Genomic DNA, 23,162 nt, shown 5'->3' on the forward strand with positions numbered 1-23,162 from the left:
CATCATAGACAAACAACGTTTCCATTTGACTTGGGAAATTGTGTTAGATGTAAATATAAATGGAATACAATTACTTGCAAATCCTTTTCAACCCATATTCAGTTGAAAATGCTACAAAGACAACATATTTGATGTTAAAACTGTTAAACATTTTTTTTTGCAAATAATGATTAACTTTAGAATTTGATGCCAGCAACACGTGACAAAGAAGTTGGGAAAGGTGGCAATAAATACTGATAAAGTTGAGGAATGCTCATCAAACACTTATTTGGAACATCCCACAGGTGTGCAGGCTAATTGGGAACAGGTGGGTGCCATGATTGGGTATAAAAACAGCTTCCATGAAATGCTAAGTCATTCACAAACAAGGATGGGGCGAGGGTCACCAAATTGTAAGTCAATTATCGAACAGTTTTAGAACGTTTCTCAATGAGCTATTGCAGGGAATTTAGGGATGATATTACGGACCTTTGATCCCGCAGGCGGTACAGCATCATAAACTGACATCAGTGTGTAAAGGATATCACCACATGGGCTCAGGAACACTTCACAAAACCACTGTCAGTAACTACAGTTGGTCGCTACAGCTGTAAGTGCAAGTTAAAACTCTGCTATGCAAACCCAAACCCATTTATCAACAACACCAAGGAACGCCGCTGGCTTCGCTGGGCCCGAGCTTATCTAAGATGGACTGATGCAAAGTGGAAAAGTGTTCTGTGGTCTGACGAGTCCACATTTCAAATTATATTTGGAAACTGTGGACGTGGTGTCCTCCGGAACAAATAGGAAAATAACCATCCGGATTGTTATAGGCGCAAAGTTCAAAAGCCAGCACCTGTGATGGTATGGGGGTGTATTGGTGCCCAAGGCATGGGTAACTTACACATCTATGAAGGCACCATTAATGCTGAATGGTCCATGCAGGTTTTGGAGCAACATATGTTGTCATCCAAGCAACGTTATCATGGACGCCCCTGCTTATTTCAGCCAAACAATGCCAAGCCACGTGTTACAACAGCGTGGCTTCGTAGTAAAAGAGTGCGGGTACTAGACTGGCCCGCCTGCAGTCCAGACATGTCTCCCATCGAAAATGTGTGGCGCATTATGAAGCGTAAAATACGACAACAAGACCCCGGACTGTTGAACAACTTAAGCTGTACATCAAGCAAGAATGGTAAATAATTCCACTTTCAAAGCTTCAACAAATAGTTTCCTCATTTCCCAAACGTTTATTGAGTGTTGTTAAAAGAAAATGTGATGTAACACAGTGGTGAACATGCCCTTTCCCAACTACTTTGGCACGTGCTGCAGCCATGAAATTCTAAGTTAATTATTTATTTGCAAAAAATAAATAAAATGTATGAGTTTTAACATCAAATATCTTGTGTTTGTAGTGCATTCAACTGAATATGGGTTGTAAATGATTAACAAATAATTGCAATTCCGTTTATATTTACATCTAACACAATTTTCCAATTCATGTGGAAACGGGGTTTGTATACTGTTGAGGTGGTTCAATGCCCAATAGTGCGTAAATGTGTTCCTGTATGGTATTTCTTCAGCAATGGTAATGTGGTGACATAAATTATGGTATTTTGAGAGGTAATCATTGAAGTCGGCCATCACCGAAGGCCTAGGTGGGAAACGCACACCGTTGTGTAATTGTGACAAAATGTACACCAATGAATACAACAGTTGTCTTAATAGTTAAACCAGTCATACCTACGTTTCAAAAAAGATGTTTTTCAAAATTCTTCTTCCTTGCACTTTATAAACACTTGTTTGAACCGCCTCTTAAATGTTATCATATTGGTACATTGATTCACAATACAATTAACAACATTAAAGACGAAATAGGGCCTCAAAAAGCCTGTTTAGTCTACAACTCACTGACTGCTATACCAGATTTGATACAACCGTTAACTGCCATACTTTTAGTCTATGTCAATCTGACCATGAGAATTTTTAGTGAACATCTGTGCGATCTTAAACTTCCACATTTGCATGATAGCAACATGTGACAACTTCTTGTGAGGGTCTGGTCAAGGTGTGTATAGCTGAGAATACATCTGGGTCTTTATTATAATCCGTCCGGCTTAGTAGTAGTAGTAGTAGTTGATTTAACCAGGTTAACACCACCACTCCATTTTGCATTGCATCACGGAGGCCGGGCCCTGGTCATTGAGAGCAGAGAGAAGATGCAGAGCTGATGTGATCTGCCCTGATGGGATGCTGGATTTTAATTGAATGCCAAGTAGAAGCTGAAGGGGTGACCTGATGAGGGCAGCTGAGGAACAAAAGAGCCCTGGCAAGATTTGACATAAATGAGTATTTATTAGTCTGGTCTGTTTTCCGCACATTAAAACCCAGAGTATGCAGAAATGCAGGGGCAAAAACGTGGAATTAAGTGCAACTGGGGGGAAATAAGGAGGCAGAAGAAAAGGGGCGGGTGAGGGTGTATAGTCTGAATTTTACGGTTGACATGGCATAGTGATATGAGAGGCCAAAATAGAGTGGTCAGGCCTGCTCAGGGGGATTATCTATTGATACCTAAACATTAGTTGATCAAGTAATTACACACCACACCGTCTACCTCATTAACGCAATCAGAGCCCTTTTAATGCACGGTTATCTAAAGTGTTTTTTTTCTGGCCAGAGCTCGTTTTATTGCATCCTCATATTGTGTAAAAAACAAAAACAAAAAAAAAATAACTTACCCAGTAAAGGACTGTTTTCACTGCTGCACTCTAGAAAGAAGTTCCGCAGCCTCCGTAAACAGAACCTCCAGGTTCTGTAACAGCTTCTTCCCTCAGGCCATAAGACTGTTGAACGCATCATAATAATGCCCCCAGGCCATAGAACTCTTTAACGCATCATAATAATCCCCTCAATTCCTCCCCAAAAACGGATTAACTGGCTGGAATATAAATAAATGATAAATGGGTTGTACTTGTATAGCGCTTTTCTACCTTCAAGGTACTCAAAGCGCTTTGACACTACTTCCACATTTACCCATTCACACACACATTCACACACTGATGGAGGGAGCTGCCATGCAAGGCGCCAACCAGCACCCATCAGGAGCAAGGGTGAAGTGTCTTGCTCAGGACACAACGGACGTGACAAGGTTGGTACTAGGTGGGAATTGAACCAGGGACGCTCGGGCTGCGCACGGCCACTCTCCCACTGCGCCACGCCGTCCCTTTTTATCTAATCACCTGTCGCTCTGTTATAAGCAGCAGCCAGGGGCAGAGACAGGGTTGGGGCTGGAGCCAGAGCGCGAGTGAGGACGAAAGAGAAAAAGACAATTGCAGGAAAGCAACTGAGAGACTAATTAAAAAACAAACAATATTTTAACCCTAAAACAGGCTCTCATGTTGGTGCGTGGTGGTCTGAAGAACCCCTAAGAGGGCAATATAAAGAAGATATGACATACATCCATAAATGTGGATGCATATGCAAAAGTGCAATATATTTATCTGTACAGTAATCTATTTATGTATATCTGCACCTTACTGCGCTTTTATCCTGCACTACAAGCTAATGCAGGGGTCGGGAACCTTTTTGTCTGAGAGAGCCAAGAAGCCAAATATTTTAAAATGTATTTCCCTAAGAGCCATATAATATTTTTTTTTAACACTGAACACAACTAAACGCGTGCATTTTTAAGTAAGACCAACACTTCCAGAGTATAATAGGTCTCTTATTCTTTGTATTAACATTGTTATTCTGAAGTTAACTGTGGAGGGGGCGTGGCCTGCGGGCCTGCAGCAAAGCGGGATGTTGCCAGGACCGGCCTCGAAATCAGCGACAGGTGCGCAGAAGGCCCACCTGGGCCTTTTTATCTAATCACCTGTCGCTCTGTTATAAGCAGCAGCCAGGGGCAGAGACAGGGTTGGGGCTGGAGCCAGAGCGCGAGTGAGGACGAAAGAGAAAAAGACAATTGCAGGAAAGCAACTGAGAGACTAATTAAAAAACAAACAATATTTTAACCCTAAAACAGGCTCTCATGTTGGTGCGTGGTGGTCTGAAGAACCCCTAAGAGGGCAAGCCCAACACTAACCAATAATAAATAAATTACTTAACATTAATGCAACTTCTTGAACATGAAAATGCATGAAAATGTTTTATATTTTGAACGTTATTGAATTATTCATTACTTATCGTGTTAAGCAATGTCAGCTCAGATTTATCCGAGAGCCAGATGCAGTCATCAAAAGAGCCACATCTGGCTCTAGAGCCATAGGTTCCCTACCCTTGAGCTAATGCAACACAAATTCGTTCTTACCTGTACTGTAGAGTTCAAATTTGAATGACAATAAAGGGAAGTCTAAATCTAATCATTAATAGGACATATTAGAAATTATACAAGTAATTATTTGCTTTGTCACCCTTACAGCCCCCCCCCCCCCCCCACACTCATTACAAAAAAAATTATCCTTTTTATGTGAACTGATTTATATACTTTTTTAATCAAACCTGAATGTATTTTAAAGCATGCTTTGTACTAACGTATATTTATTTCTGTTATATCTCACATTCTATATTGTGTTTTGGAAAAAGGTTGTCCTAAACATTACTTAATTCACACAAAAAATAATACAAAACAAAACCATTTTTTATGCATACGTAAATTTATTCAGTTATAAACATTTATGCCCTTTCTTCTTTCCTTCATGGATTTAAACTTTACCGCCCACGCCCGGTAGATTTTTCTATATTTTTATTGTAATATTTTCCGAATGTGTTTGTTCTATTTTTGGACTTAGTAAGACAAAGAAAATAATCTGAATAAATAAATTGTTTGATATAAATATATTTTTGTGCAAAATAATTCTTACATCATTAAAACGTACATTTATTAACCTTCCTAACTCAACTCGGGGATTAGAAACCAGCACTACATCCCTTTAGAACAGGGTTAGGGAACCTATGGCTCTAGAGCCAGATGTGGCTCTTTTGATGTCTGCATCTGGCTCTCAGATAAATCTTAGCTGGAATTATTCATTACTTATCGTGTCAAAAATAACGTCCATCCATCCATCCATCCATCCATCATCTTCCGCTCATCCGAGGTCGGGTCGCGGGGGCAACAGCCTAAGCAGGGAAACCCAGACTTCCCTCTCCCCAGCCACTTCGTCTAGCTCTTCCCGGGGGATCCCGAGGCGTTCCCAGACCAGCCGGGAGACATAGTCTCCCCAACGTGTCCTGGGTCTTCCCCGTGGCCTCCTACCGGTTGGACGTGCCCTAAACACCTCCCTAGGGAGGCGTTCGGGTGGCATCCTGACCAGATGCCCGAACCACCTCATCTGGCTCCTCTCGATGTGAAGGAGCAGCGGCTTTACTTTGAGTTCCTCCCGGATGGCAGAGCTTCTCACCCTATCTCTAAGGGAGAGCCCCGCCACACGGCGGAGGAAACTCATTTCGGCCGCTTGTACCCGTGATCTTATCCTTTCGGTCATGACCCAAAGCTCATGACCATAGGTGAGGATGGGAACGTAGATCGACCGGTAAATTGAGAGCTTTGCCTTCCGGCTCAGCTCCTTCTTCACCACAACGGATCGGTACAACGTCCGCATTACTGAAGACGCCGCACCGATCCGCCTGTCGATCTCACGATCCACTCTTCCCTCACTCGTGAACAAGACTCCTAGGTACTTGAACTCCTCCACTTGGGGCAGGGTCTCCTCCCCAACCCGGAGATGGCATTCCACCCTTTTCTGGGCAAGAACCATGTACTCGGATTTGGAGGTGCTGATTCTCATTCCGGTCGCTTCACACTCGGCTGCGAACCGATCCATTGAGAGCTGAAGATCCCGGCCAGATGAAGCCATCAGGACCACATCATCTGCAAAAAGCAGAGACCTAATCCTGCGGTTACCAAACCGGAACCCCTCAACGCCTTGACTGCGCCCACAAATTCTGTCCATAGAAGTTATGAACAGATCCGGTGACAAAGGACAGCCTTGGCGGAGTCCAATCCTCACTGGAAATGTGTTCGACTTACTGCCGGCAATGCGGACCAAGCTCTGACACTGATCATACAGGGAACGGACCGCCACAATAAGACAGTCCGATACCCCATACTCTCTGAGCACTCCCCCAAAAATAACGTTCAAAATACAAAACATTCTCATGCATCATCCATCCATCCGGTTTCTACCGCACCTGTTCAAGAAGTCGGATTAATGGTAAGAAGTATTTTATTTATTTTTGGCTAGCCTCAGAATAACAAATTTACTAAAAAGAATAAGAGACTTATTATACTCTAAAAATGTTGGTCTTTCTTAAAAATGCACGCATATAGTTGTATTCACTGTTAAAAAAAATAAATATATGGCTCTCACGGAAATACTTTTAAAAATATTTGGCTTGTATGGCTCTCTCAGCCAAAAAGGTTCCCGACCCCTGCTTTAGAACAAGCACTAAAGCCGTGTGCCATGAGCCCCAGTGCGACTGTGAGGGGAAGTTTGCCATTATGTTTTTATCAGTGACGGAGCAGGCAGCAGCTAGGAATAAGTTTGTGGTAAAGTTTCACGTTAGGCACCTGATTGTTTTTTTATTTAATATTTTACATGCGCTTCTTTATGCAAAAAAGGACACCCTATCGATCGTGGGCCCTATTTATAGCGCTTGATCAGCATATAGGGAGGGGCAGCCCTGCAAATATAGTTTGAACTTCATTGGTTTTATTATTTTTGGGTGTTTAATGTACAAGTCTCAAAGTGGCTCCTCACATCCATTAATTGTTATGTATGCAGCAATTGATGGAGAAAGTTTGGACACCCTTGTTAGAAATTATATAGATAGGGAATATTTTAGTTAAAATGTATAACACTTGTGGTCTATTCCAGTGGTTCTCAAATGGGGGTACGCGTACCCCTTGGGGTAATTGAAGGTATGCCAAGGGGTACGTGAGATTTTTAAAAAATATTCTAAATATAGCAACAATTAAAAAATCCTTTATAAATATATTTATTGAATAATTCTTCAACAAAATATGAATGCAAGTTCATAAACTGTGAAAAGAAATGCAACAATGCAATATTCATTGTTGACAGATTTTTTGTGGACATGTTCCATAAATATTGATTTCTTTTTTTGTGAAGAAATGTTTCGAATTAATTTCATGAATCCAGATGGATCTCTATTGCAATCCCCAAAGAGGGCACTTTAAATTGATGATTAATTCTATGTGTAGAAATCTTTATTTATAATTGAATCAATTCTTTATTTTTCAACAAGTTTTTAGTTATGCTTATATCTTTTTTTTCCAAATAGTTCAAATAAGACCACTACAAATGAGCAATATTTTGCACTGTTATACAATTTAATAAATCAGAAACTGATAACATAGTGCTGTATTTTACTTCTTCATCTCTTTTTTTCAACCAAAAATGCTTTGCTCTGATTAGTGGGTACTTTAATCAAAAAAAATGTTCACAGGGGGTACATCACTGAAAAAAGGTTGAGAACCACTGGTCTATACAATATGTATTGGATAACCTTTGGTGTAGAGTTTGCTCCACAGTCACTTTTATGACACATTTTGTTAATCTTTCGGCAAGATGTTAAATTCCGGAAGTGTTCCCAGATTGCAAATGAAAGCACGCCCCACCTTAAAATCAAAGTGTATCATGTGCACTTTTGAACATATATGTTGAAGTTGTCACCACACAATTTTTTTTTTCCACACACGGTCCAAGACAAGACTTTATAAACATTTATAGATTCACAAGAAAACCATTGACTAGCTTATGTTATACCATTAGTGCATGGGTGTCAAACTCCGGCCCGCGGGCCAAATTTGGCCCACCGTATAATTTCATTTGGCCCCTGAGGTAATATCAAATTAAGATTAGAGTTGGCCCGCCGGTATTATTCGATGCCTATGTAACACTGCATTCACCGCTGATACTCATACTTGCCAACCCTCACGATTTTCCTGGAAGACTCCGAATTTCTGCCGATTTCCACCCGGACAACAATATTTGGGGCGTACCTTGAAGGCACTGCCTTTAGCGTCCTCTACAGCCTGTCGTCACGTCCGCTTTCACGCCATACAAACAACGTGCCGGCCCAGTCACAGAATATATGCGGCTTTAACACACGCAAGTGAATGCAAGGCATACTTGATCAACAGCCATAAGGGTCACACTGAGGGTGGCCGTATAAACAACTTTAACACTTTTACAAATATGCGCCTCATCAAACAAGAATGACAAACACATTTCGGGAGAACATCCGCACCGTAGCACAACATAAACTCAACAGAAGAAATACCCAGACTCCCTTGCAGCACTAACTCTTCCGGGACGCTACAATATACACCCCTGCTACCACCAAACCCCGCTCCCCCAATTTTTATTTAAATTTTATCTGATATGCCATTGACATTTATTTAATAATTATTATAATTTGAACCTCGATTTTGCATGTCACTATAAAGTTATATAAGCCTTGCTTGTTCAATATTCAATGCAAAACTTGTTTGGGTCTCTATTAAAAGGTTAATTTGTTCAACCTTGGCCCGCGGCTTTGTTCAGTTTTAAATTTTGGCCCACTCTGTATTTGAGTTTGACACCCCTGCATTAGTGGTTTAACAGAACCCACTTATTTCAAAACTGTCTAAATATTTCACAATTGCTAAGTTTATGTAATAAAAATGGTCTCTGGCCAAAACAAAAACAATTAGTTTACGGCTGTTACCCTGTTTCGTCATAACATTGGCATACAAAAACAGTCCCAGAGGCAAATGAACAATTTGCATTCATGTTATGATAGAATATACATTTAATGACAGCTAACACCAACTATCCAAATCGCTATATCCATCCATCCATCCATCTTCTTCCGCTTATCCGAGGTCGGGTCGCGGGGGCAGCAGCCTAAGCAGGGAAGCCCAGATTTCCCTCTCCCCAGCCACTTCGTCTAGCTCTTCCCGGGGGATCCCGAGGCGTTCCCAGGCCAGCCGGGAGACATAGTCTTCCCCGTGGCCTCCTATCAGTTGGACGTGCCCTAAACACCTCCCTCGGGAGGCGTTCGGGTGGTATCCTGACCAGATGCCCGAACCACCTCATCTGGCTCCTCTTGATGTGGAGGAGCAGCGGCTTTACTTTGAGTTCCTCCCGGATGGCAGAGCTTCTCACCCTATCTCTAAGGGAGAGCCCCGCCACACGGCGGAGGAAACTCATTTCGGCCGCTTGTACCCGTGATCTTATCCTTTCGGTCATGACCCAAAGCTCATGACCATAGGTGAGGATGGGAACGTAGATCGACCGGTAAATTGACAGCTTTGCCTTCCGGCTCAGCTCCTTCTTCACCACAACGGATCGGTACAACGTCCGCATTACTGAAGACGCCGCACCGATCCGCCTGTCGATCTCACGATCCACTCTTCCCCCACTCGTGAACAAGACTCCTAGGTACTTGAACTCCTCCACTTGGGGCAGGGTCTCCTCCCCAACCCGGAGATGGCACTCCACCCTTTTCCGGGAGAGAACCATGGACTCGGATTTGGAGGTGCTGATTCTCATTCCGGTCGCTTCACACTCGGCTGCAAACCGATCCAGTGAGAGCTGAAGATCCCGGCCAGATGAAGCCAACAGGACCACATCGTCTGCAAAAAGCAGAGACCTAATCCCGCGGCCACCAAACCGGAACCCCTCAATGCCTTGACTGCGCCTAGAAATTCTGTCCATGAAAGTTATGAACAGAATCGGTGACAAAGGGCCCTGGCGGAGTCCAACCCTCACTGGAAACGTGTCCGACTTACTGCCGGCAATGCGGACCAAGCTCTGACACTGATCATACAGGGAGCGGACTGCTACAATAAGACAGTCCGATACCCCATACTCTCTGAGCACTCCCCACAGGACTTCCCGAGGGACACGGTCGAATGCCTTCTCCAAGTCCACAAAGCACATGTAGACTGGTTGGGCAAACTCCCATGCACCCTCAAGAACCCTGCCGAGAGTATAGAGCTGGTCCACAGTTCCACGACCAGGACGAAAACCACACTGTTCCTCCTGAATCCGAGGTTCGACTATCCGGCGTAGCCTCCTCTCCAGTACACCTGAATAAACCTTACCGGGAAGGCTGAGGAGTGTGATCCCACGATAGTTGGAACACACCCTCCGGTCCCCCTTCTTAAAGAGAGGGACTACCACCCCGGTCTGCCAATCCAGAGGTACTGCCCCCGATGTCCACGCGAGTACCCAAATCGCTATATCCAAAAGGTAATTTGTGTGTTACGTTTTGTATACGTCACTACGTCCCAGAAGCCTTAAGAGGGCGGGATATAAAATACATTCCATTGGTAAAGTTGGCGCCTTTTAGGCATCCGTGCAAATGTTGCAAAAAGCTACTTTAATATCCTAAAAAATGCTTCCATCTCACAGTGATGTCACAATGCAGCAACCCAGCAAACAGAGCCATCCAAAAAATGTGTGCAAGCTCCTGTCAAAATTCATAAAACTTATGCTTTGACTCATTTAACATTGTAAAATTATAAGTCAGAATAAATTAGTCAAAGGTCCTCTTTAAGGACTAAACCCTGCAATGATAATGCTTTTCAATCAGCATTTTGAATGCATTACCTAACAGTTAATTATTTTAGGAGAAAGTAAAGATTTTAACACATGACAAAGTAAGATTCGGGTTTACGTTCACATTTGAAAGGAAATCAAATTAACTCAAGAAAGAGACTACTGTAGACACAGTGTCAGCATGTATTTGTGTGAACTAAATCAATTCAAAATCTCTGTGACCTTAAGTGAGTCCCAAGTCTATGTATCCCTTGACATCAGATCAAACAATGGTGAAACTAAGTTCACATTGGAGGTGGTAGGTGATACAAGAGAACTGTGAGTAGCACACATACGCAATTTCAAGGACAAAACAGGTAATCAGACAAGCGATTCTGTTGCTGCAGCATCTTCTGAATGCAAGCACACAATGCACTCATTTGTGGAAAAAAAACAACTTTTTTTTTTTTTTTTTTTTAAAGCCTCTTAACGGTGGTAGTATTTACCGATACAAGGTTAAGTCAAAAGGTCAGTGTCCATTGACATTTGACGAAAATTTACTCATCTTTAAAGATGTATTGACTTTCCAGTCGAGATGGAATGTGTTACAGTACACTGAACAGTATTACATTACTACAGCTATCCAAGCTTGATATTCCATTGAAGGTTAGCGGCATAGCCTAATGTGAATACTTCACAATCAGAGATTTAGAAATCCAATCCCTGAGTTTTATTATCTCAGATGCAGTGTTTCATTTGAACAAATTTAAGTTTGTCCAACAAAACATACACAAAAAAGCGGTAGACAACACAGAGGGACTGAATAAGAAAAACAACATTAGTAATTTAAAACTGTAATTTATTCACAATAGGATGGAATACATTGGGACATTTCACATACAACATGCAATATTTATTCACATTCTTTAATATTAGACTTTATTTTAACACTGAATCATACACCGTTATTTATAAACCTTAAGTTAAAGTCAAGGCATAATAGAAAACATTGGCATCTCCTGATGATCACAAATACATCTTTTCTATAACCTATTGAAAACAAGCGTTCCCTTAAGTGGACTCTTGTGTTTTGCATAACAGGGCAATATTTTTTTAATCAAAATGTGAAATTTTGGTAAAAGAAATGGACCTAACAAATGTCCACTGTCGTAAAAAGCAGTTGTTTGTTCTTTTACGGTTAGTGTTATATGTTTTTCAACTCAAATTGGCAAAACAAAAAGGAACAATTACGTCATGTATTATGGCAGTAGTATTAGTAATTAGTGTGTGTTTGTGTTTTGAGCCCTTAAATGTCACATGTCTTGTGATTCAAACATTTCCAATTTACTGAGTAATAAGTTCAAAGACAAATCAAACCATTCATTGCATATAAAGATACCTATCATTTCCAAGAAAGAAAAAACAAAACAAAAAAGCTTGAATCTTAAATGAACCTTCAGTTTTTATGTTCATTTTTAGCCCAGTCTTGCCATCCACCGGGGTAATGCTGGACACTGAAATAGGGGATAGAGTGAAATAGTGAACTGGCAGAAATAGTTTGGTTTAAAAATCATAATATATTTCATTTTTTTTAGTATTTGTTTTGAACTTTTAGACACTGCGGTCAAAGTTGGAATTGCCAAAAAAAACTACTGTTGGTTGGCGGCTAAAGTGGATAGTGCACCCCCTCAATTTGTCACATTTCATGTGTCAGGTAAACCGCGACAAATGGGGCCTTATGAATCCCCTTTCTGTGTATAAGAACAGGGGCATGTGACCAAAGGGCCACAAAACTCTTGAGAACTAGCGTCCTCTACAGCGCACATTTGTGTGCATAACAGACAAATACAACATTCAATTCAATTGGTAAATTCTCTGTTTTGGGATTGTTTTAAAAAAGCAAAAAAAAGGTAGTTGTAAAAAGTCTTACTCTTTGTATCCCAGCGAGATGGCTGTGTCTAGTGCAGTCTTGCTCCGGATGCCTTTCAGGCAAGTGAACACTACGTTGTCTGCTTGTCCAGGCATCTCACCGCCATACTGCTTCCTGAATTCTTCAGGAACAAGCTGCAGGGCTCCGTTCACTTGGCCCACTGCAAAAACAAGTACTTACAAACAAGCTAAACAGGCAAAACAGGTGACGTTTTGTGATAAATAAATGAATAACATAATTTTAGTGTATATATATAGCAGACCTGCTTTAGTGCAGGGGTGTCAAAGTCAAGGCCTGAGGGAATGAATTATCTATGGCCCCCGGGATTATATTTAATTAGTATTTGAAACGGCCCGCAGGCCACATCCGCCTGCTGCTGTTTTGCATGCACCAATACTCCATCAGTGTTGGCACTAGGAATTTTCAAAATGGGGTGCCAGGGACCCCATCAAGTCATAAAAATGAGGTCCCGCAGTAAATTTTTGGGGTGTCTTGAAAACAAATGATGAATGTATCCATTATCCGGTTATATCTCACATTCTATATTGTGTTTTGGAAAAAGGTTGTCATAAACATTACTTATAATACAAAACTATTTTGTATGCATACGTACATTTATTCAGTTACAAACATTTATGCCTTTTCTTCTTTCCTTCATGGATCTAAACTTTACCACGCCCGGTAGATTTTTCTAAATTTTTATTGTAATATTTTCCGAATGTGTTTGTTCTATTTTTGGCCAAAGTAAGACAAAGAAAAGAATCTGAAGATTTTAATAGTCCGAACCGCGTGTGCACAGATTTTTCCTCCATGTGGCCCCTGAGCTAAAATGAGTTAGACACCCCTGCTTTAGTATATATAATACAGTACCGCGCACCAGCCAGATGAGTACTATACAGTATGTGTTATGCGCATAACTACACTGAGTAAGTATAACATTGATTATTAGTTCACTTTTTGCACTTCTTTATGTCTCCTAAGTTTAGGTGACAGTGCGCCAAATTTAATTATATTGCTCACACTTTTAGTCTCAACCACCCAACTGTCGTCGCCACCATCATTAAAGATTGTATCCTTCCTATGAAAGTGAGTGTTAACTAAGCAGCGTATGTGTCTTAAAAGGTTGTGATAGTGCTTTGGCCTGAAGACCAGGTAACAGTTCGAGATGCCACCTCAGTAGAAGCATTTAAGTCTCACCTTAAAACTCATTTGTATACTCTAGCCTTTAAATATACTCCCTTTTTAGACCAGTTGATCTGCCGTTTCTTTTCTTTTTCTTCTATGTCCCACTCTCCCTTGTGGAGGGGGTCCGGTCCGATCCGGTGGCCATGTACTGCTTGCCTGTGTATCGGCTGGGGACATCCCTGCGCTGCTGATCTGCCTCCGCTTGGGATGGTTTCCTGCTGGCTCCGCTGTGAACGGGACTCTCGCTGCTGTGTCGGATCCGCTTTGGACTGGACTCTCGCGACTGTGTTGGATCCATTATGGATTGAACTTTCACAGTATCATGTTAGACCCGCTCGACATCCATTGCTTTCCTCCTCTCCAAGGTTCTCATAGTCATCATTGTCACCGACGTCCCACTGGGTGTGAGTTTTCCTTGCCCTTATGTGGGCCTACTGAGGATGTCGTAGTGGTTTGTGCAGCCCTTTGAGACACTAGTGATTTAGGGCTATATAAGTAAACATTGATTGATTGATTGATTGATCAACATTGTATTGCAGTGAGCCCTTATGTTTATGTAGCATAGAGTTAAAAGATTGAAACGTTAAAACGTAAAAAGGGCCAAAAAGGCGTTAATGGCCAGGAAGGTGTGGTTTATGCGGTTTAGGTGTTCATTTAGGTAGGAGTTCAAATAGGGTTTGAGTGATGTAAACAATACATGATAGAAAGTGGCCTACGATAGATATTTTAATTCTATCATATCGTGAGAATACATGATGACACATTCTAGCAGTGTCCCACAAAACAGAGAGTGACAAGTTCTAACAGGTTGCAACAAATGGCTAATGTTTGTCTATTCACGGTGCGGAAATGTTTTTGCCGGTTATTAATAATCCTTGTCCACGTGGTGGCAAATTTACTCGCAAATGCGCCTAAAAATAGACTGTGACTCGAAAAAAAATGAAAAAAACTTTTGCACATGTGCAAATAGGGATTTCAACCCTTTCATGAATCCATCCAAATTTGATCAAACATTCAAACTCACATTGTAAACGATCAATGACTCCATACAAAGCTAAGAACCGGAGATTCACGAAATACATGTAAAATTGTGTCCGAGAAGGGGGACCTTGAACCCTGGTTTAGTGTGGCTTAGGCTTAATAAGTAATTGTTTAAGGCAGGGGTGCCCATTACGTCGATCTCGGAGGGTGTGTCAGTCGATCTCAAGCCGGGCATTAAAAAATATACATAAAAATGAGCAATCATCAATCATACCAAGACTTCACTTTCGTCAGTTGTTTGACATTCTCGGCACCAGAGGATCTTGTGAGATGACGCTGGCTGCTGCGAGCTCATATTTAAGAAAAAAATCACTAACAGGGCGGACGCAGAGGAACACATTTTATTTCTAGAGACTCCGTACCTACTGTCAAAACTCTAAAGACCGACTGCACAGTTCCCGTCTTCACCATAAAAGACCTGTTTCATCCTGCCTGTGCTAACAAAATAAGAGTCTCAGAAAGCTAGCGTGCACAAGCTAGTAAGCTACGGAGTTTGATGCCAATGTATTTCTCCCCCGCCCTCAGCGACCGCTTTCTCACTTGCTTGCCCACCCGCACAGTCACTGACGTCACTCACCTGCTGCCAGACATTAAAGGGCCACACACATATGCTACTCTCATAACAAAGTGTTTAAAAACGGGTATGCAAGTTGGACAAATGAGATGCCAAATCCAACCACTTTCATGTGGTATTGGACAGAAAGGAGGACTTTTTTTTTTTCCTCCATTTGAAAATGCGGACGTTATCAGCACCACTGTCTAATTCCAATCAATGCAAGTCATCAGAATCAAATACACCAACTTATATTCTTGTCTTCATGAAAGAAAGGAATCTATGTGTGTTAAACATGCTTGTATTATCATTAAACACCATTAACTTGTTAACAAAAATGTCTCTTTCATAAATAAATAAATAGGAATGAGGTAGATCTCCTCGACTTGGTCAATTGAAAAGTAGCTCGCCTGCAGAAAAAGTGTGAGCGCCCCTGGTTTAAGGGGTCATCCAGCTTAGTGTCGACACAGCCTTAGACTTAGACAAACGTTATTGATCCACAAGGGAAATTGTTCAACTTGGGCACTTTCTTTCACATTTTGAGCTTTTGTGTTTTTATTAGCTGAAAAATTGAGCACAGCTAAAATTGTTTAAAGAAGATCTGAGATTGTATTAGACTTTTCTTATTGGTTTGAAGAATTTTTATTATGGGGGTTTTAGACGGTATTAGGGCTGGGCGATATATCGCGGGTTTGTCTCTGTGCCATATAGAAAATGACTATATTGTGATATTTGAGTATATGTTCTCACACAGTTGTTTTTGGCTGCAGGCATTACATTACAGGCTCTTCCCACTCCTTTTTGTGTCTCCTTCACACAGACAGTAAGCGCACCTTCTCACACACGTCACATACGTATAAGCCCTCACGGAGAGAAGTAGCACCATGGGGGCGTTAGCTGTGATGCTAGCAGAGCCGTGCGAGTGGTAATGCAAGAGAAAGAAGGTGCGAATGAAGGAATAAATAATTCACAAGAAAAACAACAGTGGGTCTACAGTATCGTCTGGCGGTGGTTCGGCTTCAAGCGGGAATATATCGAATAGACAACTTTAATTTGTCATGTGTGGGGCACAAGTGTTGCTACAAAAAGTAGCATTACTGCTAATATGTAGCATCATTTTAAAAGTGACCTGCTAATAACTTTAGTAAATACAGTTTTGGTAAATTGACTTAGTTGTGATTTCCTTCTCTGCATGAAAGTTTAAAAGTAGCATATATTAGTGCAGTATGAACAAGAATGTTTTAATGTAGACACATAGAATCATCATACTGCTTTGATTATATGCATCAAGTGTTCATTCAAGGCTAAGGCAAAATATCGTAAATCGCGATATGGCCTAAAAAAGGATGCCACCCGAACGCCTCCCTAGGGATGTGTTTAGGGCACGTCCAGCTGGTAGGAGGCCACGGGGAAGACCCAGGACACGTTGGGAAGACTATGTCTCCCGGCTGGCCTGGGAACGGCTCGGGATCCCCCGGGAAGAGCTAGACGAAGTGGCTGGAGATAGGGAAGTCTGGGCTTCCCTGCTTAGGCTGCTGCCCCCGCGACCCGACCTCGGATAAGCGGAGGATGATGGATGGATGGATGGATGGATGGCCTAAAAATATCGCGGTATTAAAAAAAAGGCAATATCGCCCAGCCCTACCATGACGTCACGCGCACATCGTCTGCTACTTCCTGTACAGGCAAGGCTTTTTTATTAGCGAACAAAAGTTGTGAACTTTATCGTCGATGTTCTCTACTAAATCCTTTCAGCAAAAATATGGCAATATCGCGAAATGATCAAGTATGACACATAAAATGGACCTGCTAGCCCCGTTTAAAATAAGAAAATCTCATTTCAGTAGGCCTTTAAATGCCTACTGAAACCCACTACTACCCACCACGCAGTCTGATAGTTTATATATCAATGATGAAATATTAACATTGCAACACATGCCAATACGGCCTTTTTAGTTTTACTAAATTGCAATTTTAAATTTCCCGGGAGTTTCTTCTTGAAAACGTCACGTAATGATGACGTGTACGCGTGACGTCACGGGCTGTTAGGGAATATGAGCGTTGCGCACACACACAGCTAAAAGTCGTCTGCTTTAACGGCATGATTACACAGTATTTTGGCGATCTGTGTTGCTGAATCTTTTGCAATTTGTTCAATTAATATTGGAGAAGTCAAAGTCAAAAGATGGAGTTGGGAAGCTTTAGCCTTCAGCCACACAAACACACGGTGATTTCTTATTTAAAATTCCCGGAGGTGAAACTTTACTTTGATTGATTGATTGATACTTTTATTAGTAGATTGCACAGTTCAGTACATATTCCGTACAATTGACCACTAAATGCTAACACCCGAATAAGTTTTTCAACTTGTTTAAGTCGGGGTCCACGTTAATCAATTAATGGTACTATGGATCACAGCGAACATGGATCCCGACTGAATGTCAACCAGCAGGTTTCGGTGAGAATATTGTGGTAAAAAGTCGCTTCTTACCGGAAATCAGCTGAGCTTGTGCCACCCATAAAGCTGCCGTCGTCTTCCCTAAGACACTGCGCATCAAGACATCCGTGGACACACACCTCCGACTATCAGGTACTATTAAACTCACTTAAACACTAGCAACAATAGAAAGATAAGGGATTTCCCGGAATTATCCTAGTAAATGTGTCTAAAAACATCTGAATTCGTCCCAATGCAATCGCGTTTTTTTTTTAACTTGTTTTTTCTTATAGTCCGTCGCTATCAATATCCTCAAACACAAATCTTTCATCCTCGCTCAAATGGGGAAATTGTCATTTTCTCGGTCCGAATAGCTGTTTTTGTTGGAGGCTCCCATTAAAAACAATGTGAGGATGTGAGGAGCCATCAACATGTGACTTTGTCTGCAAAAATCCGGTAGAGGCAGGGCTTTTCTGTTAGCGAGCGAAAGTTGCGAACTTTATCGTGGCTGTTCTCTACTAAATCCTTTCAGCAAAAATATAGCAATATCCCGAAATGATCAAGTATGACACATAGAATGGACCTGCTATCCCCGTTTAAATAAGAAAATCTCATTTCAGTAGGCCTTTAAGTGCATCCTGAAATTGAACCCTAATGCCAAAACTGTAACTTTTTGTGCGTATTTTGTGTATGCAGTTCTCCCGTCCAAAGGCAAAACCCAGTAACTCAATTTTGGTCAAAACTGAGCTGATAATAATTTTGGAGTTCCTAGGTGACATGCTTTACATTAGTGTATGCGATATTGTCATTTGTTCCGTAAGTAAGCTGTTACGCACATGGCAGGACCTAGCAACTACCACATAACCATGTAGATACAACAGAAAAACCTAGTATCTCAAGGGACCAATCGGAGCTTCTTTGTCAGTCGCCTTATTGTCTTTAATGAGACATTTGCACGAATGGGGGCCGACGGTCAACCTGATTATGTGATATTATGGCACGAGGGGATATTTGGAAGATTGGCCCGGGACGTTGCAAGCACCTTCATTAAATGTATTGTTCTTGATTTTTCCCCTTGCGTACTCTTTTGGGCAGATAACTGTGGAGGTCAAAATAAAAACTGGACGCTGTACACGGCTCTTGCCCATTGTGCAAACGCAGAATGGGGCCCACCCCGAGATTGTGATAAAATATCTGGAGAAAGCCAGGGCACACGTTCATGAGAGATGATTCAATCCATGGCTCAATCGGCAAGAAAACCAAAGCTCAAGAAAACATCTATACGTTTGATGACTTTGTAAATCTTTGCAAGACAGCATCAAGATAGATTGATTTTCCTTTGTTTTCTCAAAATCAGCTGGAAGCGAGTTACTAGGTTTTGCCTTTGGACGGGAGAGTTGCGGACAGTAACAAACATTTCAAGTTGGGGGAAACAACACCCACGGGGGACGTTAATGGATCCAGGGATGACGCCGTACTCTCGGAGCTCCCACGGCTCTCTGACGTCTATAACAACAGCCTTTCCCCCGGCCAGGAGCCGCCTCAGCTGGGCATAAGTCAAATCTGTGCTCGCTGTCACGGAGGCCACGCTGCGGGTGCCGAGCCACAACTCTGCGGTTGAAAGAACGACCAAACAACTTACCACATATTGTAAATGCACACAATCCACATTTTGTGTCAAATACAAAGCGACACCCACGCTAAAAGTAGGAACATTTCTTATAATAATAATAATTAAAGTAAAGGAGAGAACTCACTGGTGCAACATGGCCGCGTGTAAACACCGGACAATGTTCGTCTGCTCGGGGCAGAGGCACTACGTGGAAGGACATGACTGTTCCCAACCAGCCGGCGGTCAGCTCTGAAAGCTTTCAGACACCAGCAGCGAAACATATTTAATTAATAAACACACAACTAACTTGATTGTAACACGACTTTTGGTGAGAGGTAATGGAGCGTAAGTAAGCGTCACCTCTCTTGTAATCATTTATAGCGCATGCGCGAAGTACGGGTCGTTCAAAGGACAAAACGCAGGCTCTGTACACTGCAGTGGTTCTCAACCTTTTGTCAGTGATGTACCCCCCTGTGAACATTTTTTTTAATTCAAGTACCCCCTAATCAGAGCAAAGCATTTTTGGTTAAAAAAAAAGAGATAAAGAAGTAAAATACAGCACTGTTATCAGTTTCTGATTTATTAAATTGTATAACAGTGCAAAATATTGCTCATTTGTAGTGGTCTTTCTTGAACTCTTTGGAAAAAAAGATATAAAAATAACTAACAACTTGTTGAAAAATAAACAAGTGATTCAAATATAAATAAAGATTTCTACACATCGAAGGAAACATCAACTTAAAGTGCCCTCTTTGGGGATTGTAATAGAGATCCATCTGGATTCATGAACTTAATTCTAAACATTTCTTCACAAACAAAGACATCTTTAACATCAATATTTATGGAACTTGTCCTCAATAAATCTAGCTGTCAACACCGAATATTGCATTGTTGCATTTCTTTTCACAGGTTATGAACTTACATTCATATTTTGTTTAAGTATTATTCAATAAGTATATTTAAATGATAAATGGGTTGTACTTTTATAGCGCTTTTCTACCTTCAAGGTACTCAAAGCGCTTTGACACTACTTCCACATTTACACACACACTGATGGAGGGAGCTGCCATACAAGGCACTAACCAGCACCCATCAGGAGCAAGGGTGAAGTGTCTTGATCAGGACACAACGGACGTGACGAGGTTGGTACTAGGTGGGGATTGAACCAGGGACCCTCGGGTTGCACACGGCCACTCTTCCACTGCGCCACGCCCTCCCTATTTATATTTATAAAGGATTTTTGAATAGTTGCTATTTTTAGAATATTTAAAAAAAAATCTCACGTACCCCTTGGTATACCTTCAAGTACCCCCATTTGAGAACGCGTTCCCCTGGGGGTACTTGAAGGTATGCCAAGGGGTACGTGAGATTTAAAAAAATAATATTCCAAAAATAGCAACAATTCAAAAATCCTTTATAAATATATTTTTTGAATAATATTTCAACAAAATATGAATGTATGTTTAAATCAGGGGTTCCAAACCCATTTTAGCTCAGCGGCCGCATGGAAGAAAATGCATGAGAGGCAGGCGGTTAAAATCATGGCATAATAACTTAAAAATACAACTACAACAACTTCAGATTGTTTTTTTCTTTGTTTGTTTTTTGCCAAAATAGAACAAGCACATTTTGAAAATGTACATTTCACAAATAATTGTTTTGTCAAAACACTTCAAGTTAGTGAAAAATTCTGAGGAAAAAATGTTTGATCATATTACGCCTGTACTGGCTCACCTGCACTGGCTTCCTGTGCACTTAAGATGTGACTTTAAGGTTTTACTACTTACGTATAAAATACTACACGGTCTAGCTCCATCCTATCTTGCCGATTGTATTGCACCATATGTCCCGGCAAGAAATCTGCGTTCAAAAGACTCCGGCTTATTAGTGATTCCTAAAGCCCAAAAAAAGTCTGCGGGCTATAGAGCGTTTTCCGTTCGGGCTCCAGTACTCTGGAATGCCCTCCCGGTAACAGTTCGAGATGCTACCTCAGTAGGAGCATTTAAGTCTCACCTTAAAACTCATCTGTATACTCTAGCCTTTAAATAGACCTCCTTTTTAGACCAGTTGATCTGCCGCTTCTTTTCTTTCTTCTATGTCCCCCCCTCCCTTGTGGAGGGGGTCCGGTCCGATGACCATGGATGAAGTACTGGCTGTTCAGAGTCGAGACCCAGGATGGACGGATCGTCGGGACCCAGGATGGACCGCTCGCCTGTATCGATTGGGGACATCTCTACGCTGCTGATCCGCCTCCGCTTGAGATGGTCTCCTGTGGACGGGACTCTCGCTGCTGTCTTGGATCCGCTTGAACTGAACTCTCGCGGCTGTGTTGGAGCCACTATGGATTGAACTTTCACAGCATCATGTTAGACCCGCTCGACATCCATTGCTTTCGGTCCCCCAGAGGGGGGGTTGCCCACATCTGAGGTCCTCTCCAAGGTTTCTCATAGTCAGCATTGTCACTGGCGTCCCACTGGATGTGAATTCTCCCTGCCCACTGGGTGTGAGTTTTCCTTGCCCTTTTGTGGGTTCTTCCGAGGATGTTGTAGTCGCAATGATTTGTGCAGTCCTTTGAGACATTTGTGATTTGGGGCTATATAAATAAACATTGATTGATCGATGTGCAGTTTCAAATTACAATGAAGAACACAATGAATTGAAGACTTCACCTCAGTATATAAGTTCATAAACTGTGAAAAGAAATGCAACAATGCAATATTCAATGTTGACAGCTAGATTTTTGGTGGACATGTTCCATAAATATTGATGTTAAAGATTTCTTTTTTTTGTGTAGAAATGTTTAGAATTAAGTTCATGAATCCAGATGGATCTCTATTACAATCCCCAAAGAGGGCACTTTAAGTTGATGATTACTTCTATGTGGAGAATTTTTTATTTATAATTGAATCACTTGTTTATTTTTCAACAAGTTTTTAGTTATTTTTATATCTTTTTTCTAATAGTTCAAGAAAGACCACTGCAAATGAGCAACATTTTGCACTGTTTTACAATTTAATAAATCAGAAACTGATGACATAGTGCTGTATTTTACTTCTTTATCTCTTTTTTTTTTCAACCAATAATGCTTTGCTCTGATTAGGGGATACTTGAATTAAAAAAAATTTTCACAGGGGGTACATCACTGAAAAAAGGTTGAGAACCACTGCATTAAAACATCTGCTTTCAAAGTTCAAGTATCCAGCTGGATCTTGCAGGACACTAGGAAGGGTAGGAGATTATGTTAACTGGCTAGTAGGTCCCTTTTTTTAGCTTTCCGAATCGTAAACGACATTATTCAAGATTGTAAACACGAAGCTTTCTCGTATTATTCCGGCGTGTTTCCAAAATTCCCCGTTGGACGTGAACGCAACACCCCAGTTTGCCATATTGCTTCCGAGTGCGTCACGTGTTGTTTACTTGCTGCGCTACTTGACGCCAATACGAAACCAGGCAACATCCGTAAAGTCCAGGTCAACATTGACTATATTCCGCATTAAGGTCATGTCAGGTGGTTTGGCTTCATTTGGCGATGACATTATTGTCACGCGTACTGGCGTTAAAGCCACTCATTCATCGTGCAATTAGTTTCGCAAGTCTTCGGCTAGCTTGTTTGCTAGCCAGCGAGAGTTAGCATCGTCAGTGTTAGCCATCTTCAGAAAAGAGGTGAGTTGTCTTTCCTTGCGTCTGCTGCAGCCCCAATACTGCGAGCAGTCTGTCACCTTGCAGGCCTATCTGATTGCCTTATTTTTCTGGTTGAAATGTGGTCAATCAAGGCTTCAATGGCGTGAGTGGATACAGTAGTAAATGGTTTCGATTATCCTCCTACACTTATGACGTGTTGAAGTCTCAGAAAGAATGTCCATCCATTGCATACCGCT

General features: G+C 41.5%; 2 protein-coding genes across 2 annotated transcripts in view; one reads left to right on the forward strand and one right to left on the reverse strand.

Moving 5' to 3' along the window:
• Positions 1-11,368: 11,368 nt before the first annotated feature.
• tstd3 (thiosulfate sulfurtransferase like domain containing 3) lies at positions 11,369-19,680 on the reverse strand. The gene is made up of 4 exons (XM_061916432.1): positions 19,430-19,680; positions 19,116-19,283; positions 12,457-12,616; positions 11,369-12,040 (listed from the first exon to the last, which is right to left on the reverse strand). The coding sequence occupies exons 1-4, from the start codon at positions 19,563-19,565 to the stop codon at positions 11,983-11,985; spliced, it is 522 nt and encodes a 173-aa protein (XP_061772416.1). The 5' UTR covers positions 19,566-19,680; the 3' UTR covers positions 11,369-11,982.
• Positions 19,681-22,661: 2,981 nt separating this feature from the next.
• usp45 (ubiquitin specific peptidase 45) overlaps positions 22,662-23,162 on the forward strand; it is a 53,550-nt gene continuing 53,049 nt past the window's right edge. The window contains exon 1 of the mRNA XM_061916433.1: positions 22,662-22,947. The gene's annotated coding sequence lies outside the window, so the exon portion shown is untranslated. The remainder of the gene's footprint in view (positions 22,948-23,162) is intronic.

Source organism: Nerophis ophidion, linkage group LG11 (genome assembly GCF_033978795.1).
Source record: "Nerophis ophidion isolate RoL-2023_Sa linkage group LG11, RoL_Noph_v1.0, whole genome shotgun sequence".
Classification (NCBI taxonomy): domain Eukaryota; kingdom Metazoa; phylum Chordata; class Actinopteri; order Syngnathiformes; family Syngnathidae; genus Nerophis; species Nerophis ophidion.

Excerpts from the sequence above, each read along its gene's own strand:
- tstd3 (XM_061916432.1), bottom strand. The coding sequence starts at position 19,565 with ATGTTTCGCTGCTGGTGTCTGAAAGCTTTCAGAGCTGACCGCCGGCTG. Across the intron at positions 12,617-19,115 it reads TGGATCCATTAACGTCCCCC|TGGGCCAAGTGAACGGAGCC; the intron begins GTGGGTGTTGTT and ends TTGTTTTTGCAG. Across the intron at positions 12,041-12,456 it reads ATCTCGCTGGGATACAAAGA|TGTCCAGCATTACCCCGGTG; the intron begins GTAAGACTTTTT and ends CCCCTATTTCAG.